The sequence below is a fragment of the Bacillus rossius genome, chromosome 5, assembly GCF_032445375.1.
Source record: "Bacillus rossius redtenbacheri isolate Brsri chromosome 5, Brsri_v3, whole genome shotgun sequence".
Classification (NCBI taxonomy): Eukaryota; Metazoa; Arthropoda; class Insecta; order Phasmatodea; family Bacillidae; genus Bacillus; species Bacillus rossius.
In genome coordinates, this window is record NC_086333.1 from 76,846,884 (window position 1) to 76,860,881 (window position 13,998).

The following is a 13,998-nucleotide window of genomic DNA, read 5'->3' on the forward strand; positions in this document are numbered from 1 at the left end:
TGTATTTCAGGTTGTTAAAATATCTGTGAGTACAATCATTAAAATACACGAGATAGAGAGCAGTCGTTTGTTTCATGTGTTCATATTTACCTAATTGGCTTCTATTGACATTTTTTATAACACAGTTCATTGTGTTGAATACATTTGGTATTTATGATATATATTGTGAGTACCAGTGTTCACTTAAGCAACTGTGACATTAAAAAATAAGCAATAGTTTCTGTGAAATTATTACACTGGTTATTTTGTGTTGGAGTAGTTTGTCTGTGCTGCTCCAAATTTTAAAACTTTATTTGTCAACGCCACACGGGTAGGTACGTTGCCCGCGCTTGCCTTACCACTTGATGTTGTGAAGCTACAGTCGAGATAGCCGACTTTCATCTTGTGGAGCGTGATTCGTCAGTTCCTGTGACATGTGTCAATTGTATTCCTACTATGTGTAGTTACACCTATGCAAAGAAAGAGCTCCCCGAGGTATATACGTTAATGCAGCAGGTTAAAACATAGGAAAATAAAAAATATATTTCATAAAGGCAAATAATTATTACTGCAAATGGTAGTGGTAGTGGTAGTAGTAGTAGATGGTGGGGGTAGTACTACAGATGACAGTCTGTTTATAACGTGGAATAATGTTTGGTTTTTATTTCCGTCTTAAAGTCGTAATCGATAAATGTTTACGAATTTTGAATTTATGATGCTGGGACCAGCACGGTGCAGCACTCGGCAAGTGCCTTGCCTGTTGCAGCAGGGTCTTAAGTCAAAGTAACATTTCTTGAAATGTTAGTGGTTCAGTTTCACATGCACAACATATAACACAACCCAGTGCTTGAGGGTAGATCCGGGAAGTGTGGTCAGGGTGAGGGGAGGGGAGAAGTTGTCCAGGCCCCCCTGGAATTACAATGACCTTTCACTGTGGATGCAACTTTAACTGTAAAAAGGGGGATATGTATTAACGGTGTTAATAACTCCAAAACTATGTTTTAAGGAAAACCTTTTGAATATTTTTAAGTTTTCAGCTTATTGCATGTATATATAGTGTATACACTTTTGAGTTGACAATGGTTTTGGGGTCTATGGACCATGAAACGAAAAAATATACTAAAAATTTCTGAAAGTCGCACCATGATAACGGCTACAATAGGTAGTATTTCTTTGAAATCTACCTAAAAGAGAAATAATATTTTTTTAATCTTGCTGCCCCCTTAATCATCCTAAATGACACCCCTGACAATGCAAAAATTGATACTACCCTTAGCTGAGATGCAGCAATGATTAAAAATTAACTTCTCAGCCACACACACAGTATTCGCAAGAAATCCATGAAAACACTGCGATATCATACAGTTAAAAAATAAAATAAAAAGTTTCTTTACTATTAAAAAATTGCTGCACAGCTGATTTTCAATTTCACCAGACAATTTCCTATTGCTTTCATAACATTGGAGAACATTGATGATTTACTTTCACAGTAAGTTCCGATATGCAGATTTTATTACTGTCAGAAATCGTATCAGCATTCTAGCTGGGACACACAAGTAAGTCCACATTATTTTGTTGAAGTGAAAATCTGTGACTAAGAGGAAAAAAACCTATAGAGGTCTTTCTTTTTCATTTTTTTTAAATAAGAGCACGCACACACACACACACACACAAAAGCAAAATGTAGCCAATCCTTCAATACAAGCTTAAACAACTTCTCATAAATTAATCACTACATACATACATAAACTGTATAGTTCAACATTTGCTAAACTCTGGTAGTTACAATCCAAAAAAGTAATTTCCTCTAGAAAAAAAAAAACTAACATCTCAATGTTAATCACAAGTTAAAAAAAAAAAATCACAGACTTGCAAGAATTATTTTAGCACCGTCCAAACGGCGCTGCACTCTCTCATAAATTACGATTTCCAAAAACCTACAGCCAAATGCAGTAAATGAAAGATGCAGATAATCAAACACCCAGTTACAGTTACCAGCTGACTCGTGTGGTGTTTTCGTACTTCCAGGAAAGTTTCATTACACAAAAGAACTAGTCAAATGGAGGAGCACGGATAGAAAAACTAATGTCAATGCAATTTCCAAAGCATAGGTTTGAATATTAAGAAGGTCAAGGAATTTTCAGTCTGAAATTAAAATGTGAGGTGACATTTACAACATAAACTAGTCTTAGATCTTTAAAAACAGTATTCATTTTTTAAATAAAATGTAAACATCTACAACAAACACACAAACTGTGACACTTCTTCCCTACACAACAGTTTTTTTTAATATACTTATGTTTCAATGCAGCAAACCACTTGTCATATTCAGTCACTTACTCGAAAATAAAAAGTATCCTCCGTTTGCAATTTCTGATTCGGCCTTGCCTTTCTCTCAGATTTCAACAGCAGTTCCTCTGAAATAACCTAATTAGCAATGTTGTTCACAGCTTTTGTTTGTTAGTAATTTTTTTTTTGCTATATTAAAATCTTTGAAGAGAAGTATATTAGAAGTAAGGAATATGCTTTTTATTTTTCCTACAAAATTATAATATTTTTATCCACAAAAATAAGAAACTGCAACCAAATATAGCATACATGCTGCAAATAGAAAATTCAAAGCTGAAATTCAACATTGTTCCACCATTATTTTTTTTTTAATGACTTCAAAAAAATGACCTCACTTCAGTAAAAAAAATCATTTTTTTAAAAAAAAAAATTACACGATGCACCATTACATTTTTTTTACAGCACATTCAGAATACTATCCCACCACAGAATTACAAGTTGCGGGCACATTCAAATTTCAGCCAATACATCAAAGATCGTTTCGATTTTTCCTTATCGCGCAGAGAATCGTGTATGTGTCGAACATTCGTAACTCTCGCACGAGGGGGGGGGGGGGGGGGGGGGGGAATCTTCCGCGGCGAACGGCGAACCGTCGGATGCTCTCAGACTCCGCAGTCGCGGACTACGCAAGGCCATGTCTCGAGTCCCGCGCGAGCGGGGCGACGCTGGGGTCCCGGGAGGGCGGCCTACCCCAGGCGCGCCACCGCGCCGGCCGCGGGTATCGCCAGCGCCAGGACGACCCAGAGGCGGGGCGCGGTCCGACAGCCGTCGCCCGCCTGCGTCGTCCCGGCGTGGTCGCTGCTCTGGAGCTTGGGGTTCTGGTCGACCGGCGCCACGTTGCGCACCGGGATGTCTGCAACAACAAGAGGCCTGGTAACACACGCTCCGGCGCTGGGGTCCGCACACTCTCGACAGAGATCTGCCATATTTTAAGAAAACAAACTATCCAATTTTTTTTAGATAGCTGCAACATGGAAAAAATTTATGAAACTTGTTGGGAGAGAGGAGTTTCTAGTCTTGCTGCACCCTTTTGGATCTTCACAAACAAAGTAATGACCCAGTTGCAGTATCAGAGGCCTTGTTCCTGAGTCAGAACATGGAGCAATTTGAGTTTAAAGTAACAATGGTGGCTTGGTATGATATACCATTTCAAGTAAACATTGTAAGTATGGCTACGCAGTCTGAAACTATGGATTTACCAAACGCTTAACAATTGCTGAAGAAATACTCAGAATTTGTAAAAAGAGTACCAGGGTTATTCCTCTGCTCTGATAACAGCTAAGAAAATTGCTTCACAGGCTGGGATGGATCGTATTTTTAAGCCAGTCCAATCCCGAATTGAGAAGAAATTATTTGATTACGAGGCCATAGATTAAACAAACACCAACAGATCCTGAAGAATTGTTTAAAATGAATGTTTTTTACCCTATGATCAAAACGATTAAGAATGTGTTAGCCACTTTATTCACACAACCATCCAAATTTAATGAAATATTTGAAAGAGCTTGAATAAGCAGAACCAATAAAAGTTCAATTTATTATACAAAATGGTTCGCAGGATATATTCCAGAATGTGTAAACAGCCTTCAAATTTAGCTGACCATACCTGGAAACTGTCGCTAAAGCAGAATCAAGTTTCAGTAAATTAAAATGCATTAAAACCTTTTTTCATTCAGCCATGGGTCAGGAAAGACTGTCACATCCAGCAATTTTATCTATAAAAAAAGTATTGGCCAGGACTTAAATTATTCTGAGTTAATAAAAAAATCTGCAAAGCGTAAAAAAGTGAGGAAGATGGGAATCTAGGCTTTTCAGTTCATTTTTCATTTCTTAATACATTTCAATTTTAAATTAATTTACCATGTATATTTGGATTTTTCATAATGTGAGCATTGTCTGTGCCATAGCAGTTTTTATTTTCAAACAAATGTAAAAAAATTGAGGAAGGTGTCAATCTAGGCTTTTTAGTTCATTTATTCATTCCTTAATACGTTTCAATTTAAAATAAATTTACTATGTAAATTTTTAGTTTTTGACTTGTGAGCATTGTCTGTGCCATAGCATTTTAAAATTTTCAAAAAAATGTTTGTTTCTTGTTACTCATCCCGACTACTACTACTACGCAGATCTCATGGAGGTCCGAGTGTGTACAGGGCGCAGTGGCGTAGCCAGGATTTATGTAATGGGGGATGTTAAGAAGCATGGGCCGCCCCGTATTAAAGCCGGGGGGTCCGTCCCCCGGGAAAATTTGGATTTTAAGGTGTAAAATAGTGCTAATTTAGCAGTTTTCGGTACTTGAATTTAAATATTGTAATGGTAAATTTTTTTATTAATTTTTAATATGAAATTTGTTTGAGTGGTGAATAAGGAATTTAATTAAAGATTTGGTGCTAAGGGGGGGTAGGGGGGTTTGGAACCCCTAAACACCCCCCCTGGCTTCGTCCCTGCACAGGGGGGACGCCGCAGTAGGCAGGGCGAGGGGCGAGGGGCACGCACCCGTGGTGTCGTCGCCCGAGCCCGAGCCCTGCTCCGACCAGTCCAGGTTCTGGTCCTCGTCGTCGAAGTGGCCGGCGGGGAAGGAGCCACTGCCGCTGCCCTCCTCCGCCAGCAGCGAGTCCGACTCCGGGGACTGCGTCAGCTGCGTGAGCACCACCTGCGAGCCAGAGCGCTCCGCTGCAGCCCACCCGGCACACTACCCCTCACGTACAGCCCACCTGGCACACTGCCCTCACGTACAGTGTCGCCTGATAGCCGCCGTGTCTACACGACGAGTCACCGGCAGGAAGTGCTCCCAAACCACAGTACTCTCCAACAATACTAAACACATCATTCATATTTTTATGAACCGATAATACAATTACATTTTTTGACGTGATAACGTCTTATAAATCGATGAACGCCGGCTGCACGCACGAAAAAATTGTCACGTTCCGCCTGAGCCGAGCGTGCCAAGACCCGGCCAACCACCGTGCGAGGAAAATCTTCTATAATACCAAACAGGTTAACGCGGGATTTTTTAACTAATTGTTCGTGATTATACCTAGACAAGTTATTTAAATTAAATTTCCAAAAACTGTAAATAATTATTTGAAAATGAAAAAAGTATGCAATTTTTCGTCAATGTTTTCTTATGACGTTATCACGTAAAATTATCGTCCGTAAACCAACTTTACTTTCATGGTAATTTTTATACTCCACTTTTTTTTTAGTGAAAACGTTTAAAAGACTTTTCATTTGTTAATCACATGTCACATATTCTACTCACTGGTCACTATACATAAATTAATAAGATAAAAATATATAAAATCAGTTATAATAAATCACGTGTATCTAGCGGCCTCCGGTTAGTTTCGAAAATGATATCTGGCCCTCACCGCACTACACAATAAATACAGACAGCCATGACCACATTCGAAATGATACCTCGTTATATTTGTTTCAGCGAGCTCAAAGAATCCAACCATCTTGCACCTAAATTTTGTGACCGTGATTGGACGTCAGGGATATTCATGTATTCGATCCCTCACTCCCCCCATTTCCTTCCCATCTGCAGCGCACCGTAACCATGCCCCATCTTCCATGATGGAGACGTTGAAGATCGATCAACTGTCGATTTCCTGTTTCAATTCTTTGTTATTTCTTTATTTGCTTTCAGCACTTGTTCCTCATACCAGACATCTAAACAGCTCAGATGTTATTTTTACACAAACATTTTTGTATGACTTTTTTTTTTTTTTACAAAAACTGTTTAAACTATGTAGTGTAATGAAATAAATATAAACAGTTGTATTGCAAAAAAAAAAAAAATTGTGTGGTCTGTGTCATGTTAGTTATCTCAAATTCAACAGCTTTGCCACGGAAACCTGGTGTCGTCTTTACACCATTCCAATAGATGGAAGATCATACATCCAGTGTCTACACTGTGTATATTTTAACATTTAAAAAAAAATTTATTGAAATGATGTTAAAAAAAAAAACCTTCAGTTTTTTCATTTTTCAATAATGAGGTGAAAAAAAATTGTTGCCAGATAGTAAAATTCTTATATTTAACATTTTATTTACAAAATTTCATTGCAGTGTCACACCTGGCTGCCTTGTTCTTTATCATGCCACCTGTGATGATAACATAGACCTATCCTGTAATGCTTTCTCCTGTATTTGAGCTTAAGGAGGAATGCATACTAATTATTATTCCTCTATGAATGCATGTACATTATGCACATGATTTTAAATAAAATTGTAATATAAAATTGGGTTATTTTTTATGAATGATTTAATCTATTTAATAAGTGTTTTAACGACCAATTTATATTGCAATGATAGCATGAACAAAGCAGATGATTAAACTATTACATGTGGCATTTGTGATTAAATTCTTACAATTTCAGATATCATTCATAAATTAATAAAAATTTGGTTTTCCTTAAACTCTGAAAACCTCAAGTATCAAGCCGTTTTGGAAAACCAAATTTTTATTGACATGAATGAAATCCTAAAAAAAAAAAGTTATAAGAAAAAGGCTACATGACAAACGGTTCATTCGAAATCATAAATCACTCTCTTAATTCATACCATGACTGAAAAATTATTTGTCCTTTAAGGTCCTCAAAATTAAATACAACTTATTGAAGTGATAAAAACCATTTATAAAATGTTAATTACATTTTATTATTTATTAGATTTAAATAAATAGTGAACACAAAAACGTTCAATTATAGATCCAATTAATTCAGGTAACTTACCCCTTAACGGCCCCACACATACAGTGTGCAGAGCTTCAGGAAAAAAAAAAAAACTTGAAAACTGCTCAAGACATCCAAGTGGGGTCTGTTTAAGAAAAAAAACATTTAAGAATGCTGTAAGGGCTCATGAGCAGTTCGGTTTCTGTTTTTCATTTGCAAACTGTGTTTTTTTAGGAGAGCGTAAATGGCTGTGACAGCCAGTACAGATTGTTGAAAACACTCGAAGGGGCTTGAACTACACCATCTTCGTTTCTGCTCGGTCCAATGAGATGGTTGCCACTCGGACCTCGGACCTCGTGATGGGCGGGGCCCCCGGGGCAGGGGGCAGGGGGGCAGAGGGAGGAGAGGGGGCGACGCACCTGCCTGATGTGCCTCAGCTTGTCGCTGAGCTGCGCGATGCGCGCGTCAGGGCTGCGCTGCGTCCACGCCAGCTCCGGGTTGTACTTCTGCGCGCTGAGGCTGGCCGCGACCACCGTCTTGGTGTACCTGCGCAACCGACCAGCTCACAGCGCTCCGCAGTCGCTCCTTGGAGTCCAACACTCGCTCCGCTTGGGAACCTCTGGTGTGTGCCGTCTCGACCAACATTCCAGGGGCACATGCAAGAGGGGCGATGGAAGGATACATCCCCCAACGGCATCGCCAGGGAAGGGGGGCTAGGGGGGCAGTTGCCACCCCCCCCTCCTAGAGCCTTAGAGATATAAAATAATGTAGCCAAATGCAAACAAAAATACATACTTTTCCCACAACTTGCCCCCCCCCCCCCCCTTCCATGCCATCGGCTGGCGACGCCCTTGACATCCCCCATCCCCCCTCCCCACGAAATCATAAAATATATAACATTCCCACCTACAATATGAACGAATTTGAAAGTAAACACCACTTTTCGCAACTAGAAAAAAAAATTCTGTTCATGTTCTGCAACATTCTTGTTAATGGAATTTGCAATTCAGTAAAGTGTTTATGAAATCGGTATGAACCAAAAATTTTTTTTATTGAAGCTTCGTTCTTTGTATTTCTTTCAACATATCCTTTCTACGTGAGCAAAACCATACATAATGTGTACACATCTCATGATCAACACATGAAACAGGAGTGTAATTCTTTTGAGGGTTATCACTATACACACCCAAGGTCTTACTTAACTGGTTTATAGCATCTAGGTGTTTGTATACAGCATACACTGATGTTCACTGTGAGGAATTTTTTTTAAGTGAATTGCTATTATCTATGGGTTGGCAGAACTGGTGAATATGTTTTGAGATAATGCAGTGCAAATTGGTTTTCTTCACAAAAATAAAATGAAACTGAAAAATATATGTTTAATTTATGCCTAAACTAATAATCAAAAGCAGTGGGCTTATTCGGAAATGTACTTTACTTGCTATTTGCACGTGCATAATAAAATGCACTTGAAATGTGCACATTTTTGCCCTTGAAGAAAAAAAAATCTTTCAATAATTAAAAGAAATTTCAAGTCATTTTTATCCACTGCATATCCAAGAGTACAGGGTGTATCTAAAATATGTCTAAGTGTTAAAACTGCAGAAGGAAGGTAGGAAGATAGGCAGGACAAGCAGGATGGAATGGAAGAGACAAAGAAAGGCAAGCGACAACGAAATAGGTTGGGGGAACGGGAAGAACCAGCGCACGACAACGTCCACCAAGTTTCACACTCGCGGAATAATCAGTTTCGAGGCCTCCGGGAATCGAAAGGGCGTGCAGAGAAGGCAGACATATCGATGAACATGGGCCGTTTGCGCTAACTCCCTCGACGAAACGTCGACAAAGTTAACTAATCATGTTTTTCCACGAACCACATCCCACAAACAGTGGCAGCCCTAGACTCTGCAGGGCCCAACACCCTAATATTCTGGTGGAGGGGCCTTACAATCAAAAAAAGGAGGGTGTGTGCTTTCTGGTATGAAATACCCTGGTGGCTAGTTAGTTTGAATAATTCTAACAATTAAATTCATGTTAAACTGCATTGTATAAAACTATAAAATATATATTATTTTAATAGTAAGTATGACATCACGAGAAAGCTACTAAAATTAGTACTAAATAGTACAAATTTAGTTATTATTTTTCCTATTAATGGCCACAATTCTTCACACGGAACTAGACGAACAATGGAAATGTAACAGCCTCCGCGCGGCAAGCACAGGGCACGGTAGAGGGGGGAAGAGAGACTAGGCGGAAGGCCTCATTACGGCCGAAGAGGCTCACAATGGGACCAGTGGCCGGCGCATTGTCGAGCCGCCAGCCTGGCCTCGCTCTGTCACACCGCCTCCCCTCTGGCCGCGCCTGGCCAGGAGGGCTTTACTGCAGGTGCCTTCACACGCATGCACCGAGTCCGCGATCGGCCCCGCAATTACTGGACACGGCCCTCCAAGCATCGTCACGGGACAATATGGGGAAACTGGCCGATTGGCATCGGCGAAAGCACGGGACCACTTTACTGCACTGCTTTCAAAGCTATTTTCCACTCCAAAGCCGCCAGTTTTACTGACCAATACTTGTCTCGCGTATTTCTCACCGGTTTCCCCATATTGTCGCTATTACCTTTGAATATATATACTGTATAGAAGTCGCCAGCCCAGGTTAAAATTTCTAATACGGTTTTGAGGTAGTTGGTTAATTCACCGCCGCAATCGCCACCATCTCTAGGGCATCGACTTGTGGTGGTCCCTAGCGGACAAGTGTCGAACTCTTCAAACACCCCTTCCCCCTCCCGTTGAACGACCTTGAGCTGCAGTGAATGATGGATGGGGGGTGCGGGGAATGACAGCGGGCGACAGTGCTGCGCTCTAACGTTGAAATAACAACTAAGACGATGCAGGGCGTTACGGCAGCGCACTGCAGCGGTGAAGTTCCCAAGCTGCTCATCATGCGCTCCTGAAAAACGTAGAGTAAATCCTATCCACTCGCGACTTCTATACAGTATATATATTCAAAGGTATAGACGAGCGCGGGACTCCTGCCAGAGCAGCCAGCACATTACTGCCACCAAGGTCTCCTCGCGGCTTGTTGAGACCTGCTCTGCCTCACAGAGCAGTGGCGAGGCGGGTGAGAACCTTCAACGAGACACGCCACAAACTGTAGGCCAGGCCGTCCTAGTGTCAGCCAAGAACAAGATGTATGTTACTGGACAGTGATCTACGCCATGCTGGCCCGAGATAACAGGTTCAGAACACACGACTATATGCTTCTCATCCCGAAGAGAAAAAAAGCATGGACACGGAGAAAACTTGCATCTCAATGGGTTCCACACGATTTGACGGGAAAATGCAGGAATGGCTAAGATACGACGCTGCTCGCAACCACTTGGAGCGCTGTGAGCGAGGAGAGAGGTTCCTTACGCGCTGGATGAGACGTGGGCCAGATCGTGCGAGCCACGACTGAAACGCCCATCGAACGTATGGCCGTCATAATGGGTCACTCCCGAAGATGGAAAGAAAGCTCGTCAGAACCCCAGCAATGTGAAAGTCACGGTGTTATCCTTAACGGACACCGTTCCCCCCTCAGCAGGTCGCCAATGCGCAGTATCACTGCTCGTTTTTGGAACACGGCCTGCGACCAGCTTTGAGAAAAGAAGCGGCGACACTTTCCGCAGAACCGCCCATCATTTCGCTGGACAATGCCGCATGTTCGCTCGACGGAGCTGGGAAGTGCTGTACCAATCACCTGACTCCCCGGACTTGAGCCCTCGTGACTTTGACTTGATACCTAAGGAAGAAGGAATTCGCTTCGGATCTGTTTCAAAAAGTCTTCGGGCAATAGACCGCTCCACTCGAACCATCAACACAACGGGCGCTGCTAAAGGTGTCCCACGACTTCCACGTCGCTGGCAACGGGTTGTACACGATGATGGTCACTACACCGAAGGACAGTAAAACTTGGTAACATGTCCCTCTCTTTTTTTTATCAGTTGTTGAATGAATGGTTGCCACTATTAAAAGTTCCAACCCTCGTACTGTCTGATACTTTTTGCAACTCCTAATTCGCAACTCTCAACCTCTAAGGTTGGATCCGGTGTCGGCATTGTGACAATATGTATAGATTTTTTTCCAATAGGGTTATGTATCATATTTCATATATCATAAACCTCAGTTATTCATTTTTATATTCCAGTAAATAACATGGACAGACACTGGTAAATTAAAGGTCTATTTTTAAACGCATGATTACGTGTGTTTCAACTATTAGCGCAGCCTACAAATGATATCCTATCTGTGCAGTTTCACTGCTGACGCACCCAGGTGTTTTGGGAAGGAGTTGGAGGGGGAGGGTGGGTTCCACCCCTGACAGCCCGGTGACAGACGTGAGGGCCCAGCCGGGGCTCGAACCACGAGCCTGGCGGGGCGCAATCAGAGCCGGCGGCCGTCAGAGGCAGCTGCGCCCCGCGCACATCTCGCCCATTATCGTCCCAGTAACTACCCCCCCCCCCATCCTCCCTCCATCTCCCACACAAACTGCTCCCTTCAACAAGCTAATTAATAGCCCGGCCCGCTCCGGCGCCTGCGGGGCTAATTACCAATTACCCGATCAGCAAGCTCCTCACCCACCAACTTTTCAGCGGCCGATGTCTTAATTGCTGTCATTAATTCAAAATGGCGGAAAAGAAGGGAACTGCCTCGTGCGCCTCCCCTCCCCTCCCCTTATCTACTGCTCATAACGAGGGAGGGGCCCACGTCGAAAAGTTGCCTCTTTCAACTAGTTTCGCTTGTTGCGGCAGAGCAACTACACTTCGGGCCGGAAACTTTAAATGGACTTTTCCTTCGCCCGCGGATCCTAAGAGGATTCGGAACGCATCTCCCCCACCCCTTTTCCTTCACCAAAGGGTGAAGTGATGACGTGTTCTTTACAAGAAATTGGGAAATTTTCTTAAGCCCAGGGAACTTCGCCTTGAAGCAGTTAATTAAAAAAAAAATTGGTTCACGATTAAAAACGTTTTTGGTTGAGGATTAGGAAAGTTATAAAGAATATAACTAGCTGTCTGACAAATATCGCCAAAATAAATAAGGAGCGCAGTTTTGACAAGTGAAAATCGTTGCACGCCATGTTCATACACATACAACTTTTTTTTTCTTTTAAAGATCTCTAAGTGGCAGTGAACTTGAATTATATTAGTTTTTTTTTTCTAATATATATCTCAATAAATAAGCAACGATTCTCAAAACGATGCACATATCTATTTGATTCATTCTGACGAGTGAAGTGTGAAAGCATGTTGCAACTGCTAGGGAACATTTCAAAATATCGCACTCCAACAGCAAGACAGAAACTGCATGATAAGATATTAAGGCTACTTAAAGCTGTGTCTGCGCAAACCCCTCCATTTAACAACACTGATGGGTACAAGTTACCCAGGGATCCTTATAAATGTAAGAGTACCGAGTTAAGGTACTGTCTTTAAACATGAACTCACAAGAATCACGTTAGATAGTTAAAAAAAAAAATGAGAACGAAACAATCAGTACTCACCAAGGATGTGTAACATATAATCTCGGTAACACGAGCAAATTCGCGTGTTCACGCGTTGCAAATTCGCTTATAATACGAAAACTCGGACACGAAATTTAACGTAGAATTATTTTTAAAATAATGCCGAGCGTGATAAACATACGCAAATTGTGTTTTCAACTACACTGCTTGAGAATCACACGTAGTTTCCGCACCCGCCGCTAGAATTCGCTGCCGGAGCAGCTACGTCGACTATTGAATCATTTGATTAGCAGTCCGAAATTTTAAACCAAAGAGAAAAAAAAATACTTGAATAAATATTAAACCCTCGCTTTGACTAGATTTTCTACAAATATTTGTACTAAAATACTGCCCATGCTGTTAAAATTGATAAACAAGGTAATACTACAAAGTTTCCCTTTGTCATTGTGAACTTGGTTCGCGCCATCCGCCACAGATGGCAGCACCGTGGTTACACATTTCCGTTCAATGCGACTTCCTTTCTATTCACGAAATTACTCCAAAAAAAATGCCGTAAAACCGAGAGCTTGAGATGTTGCACATCGAAATTCCAATAAACATTTTTAAGCGTTAGGCGAAAACACGTCTTGCATCTTGCGTGCATTTTCGCCCAGCTGACGACGGGATAAACTGGCGCAGTTTCCACTGCGAGAACTTTCTACGGCGGAACCTCAGAGGTGTGGAAGGGGTACCAACCTGCGGGCTAACGCGAAGTGAAGAGGCGACAGCGGGCGACAAGCGACGGCAGACGAAGTAGAGAGAGCCACTGTCGAGCCGAACTACAGTGGGGCCAGTAACTGGTGGACTTATGGAAATGTGATTAATTTGTGGACAGTCATTTAGATTGTTGTCATTTATTAAAAGTGTGGATAGATAGTATTTAATAAATCAATCCTAATTAATCAATTTGGGCTATCCTTTCCGAGCTTGTTTTTCCCTACAAGTAACTTTTTGACGCGATAACGTCTTATAAATCGATGAACGCCGGCTGCACGCACGAAAAATCATGACTCATTGTCACGTTCCGCCTGAGCCGAGCGTGCAATAACCGGCCAACCGCCGTGCGAGAAAATCTTCTATAATATCAAACAGGTTAAGGCGGGCTTTTTTAAAAGCAGCAATTTAAACAATTTGATATGACGTTATCACGTAAAACTATCATCCGTAAACCGACTTTACAGACAACCGCCTTATTTTTTTACCCAATTGCATCAAAAGTATAAGTATTCGTAAGAGGGGACCGGGTTAGGGGAGGGACCTAAATGCTTCTCAGGCCGAAGCCTATACGTCTGGTCATGCTGGGATTTAGCCATGCAGGGAGAGGGACGCATGCAATGTAGCATTACAGCGATTGATTCCATGACTAACTACCCCATCTTAAATCTAGATTGAAACTACGTTAAGTTGGGCCCAGGTAAAAACCTGCGTGACAGGGAAAGCTCTA

General features: G+C 41.7%; 1 protein-coding gene across 1 annotated transcript in view; it reads right to left on the minus strand.

Moving 5' to 3' along the window:
* Positions 1-2,881: 2,881 nt before the first annotated feature.
* The window catches only part of LOC134532042 (glypican-5), a 415,253-nt gene continuing 404,136 nt past the window's right edge, over positions 2,882-13,998 (minus strand). Inside the window, exons 7-9 of the mRNA XM_063368192.1 lie at positions 7,430-7,556; positions 4,825-4,981; positions 2,882-3,181 (exon numbers count right to left, since the gene is read on the minus strand). Coding sequence (XP_063224262.1) covers positions 3,015-3,181; positions 4,825-4,981; positions 7,430-7,556 — 451 coding nt within the window. The 3' untranslated portion in view covers positions 2,882-3,014. The remainder of the gene's footprint in view (positions 3,182-4,824; positions 4,982-7,429; positions 7,557-13,998) is intronic.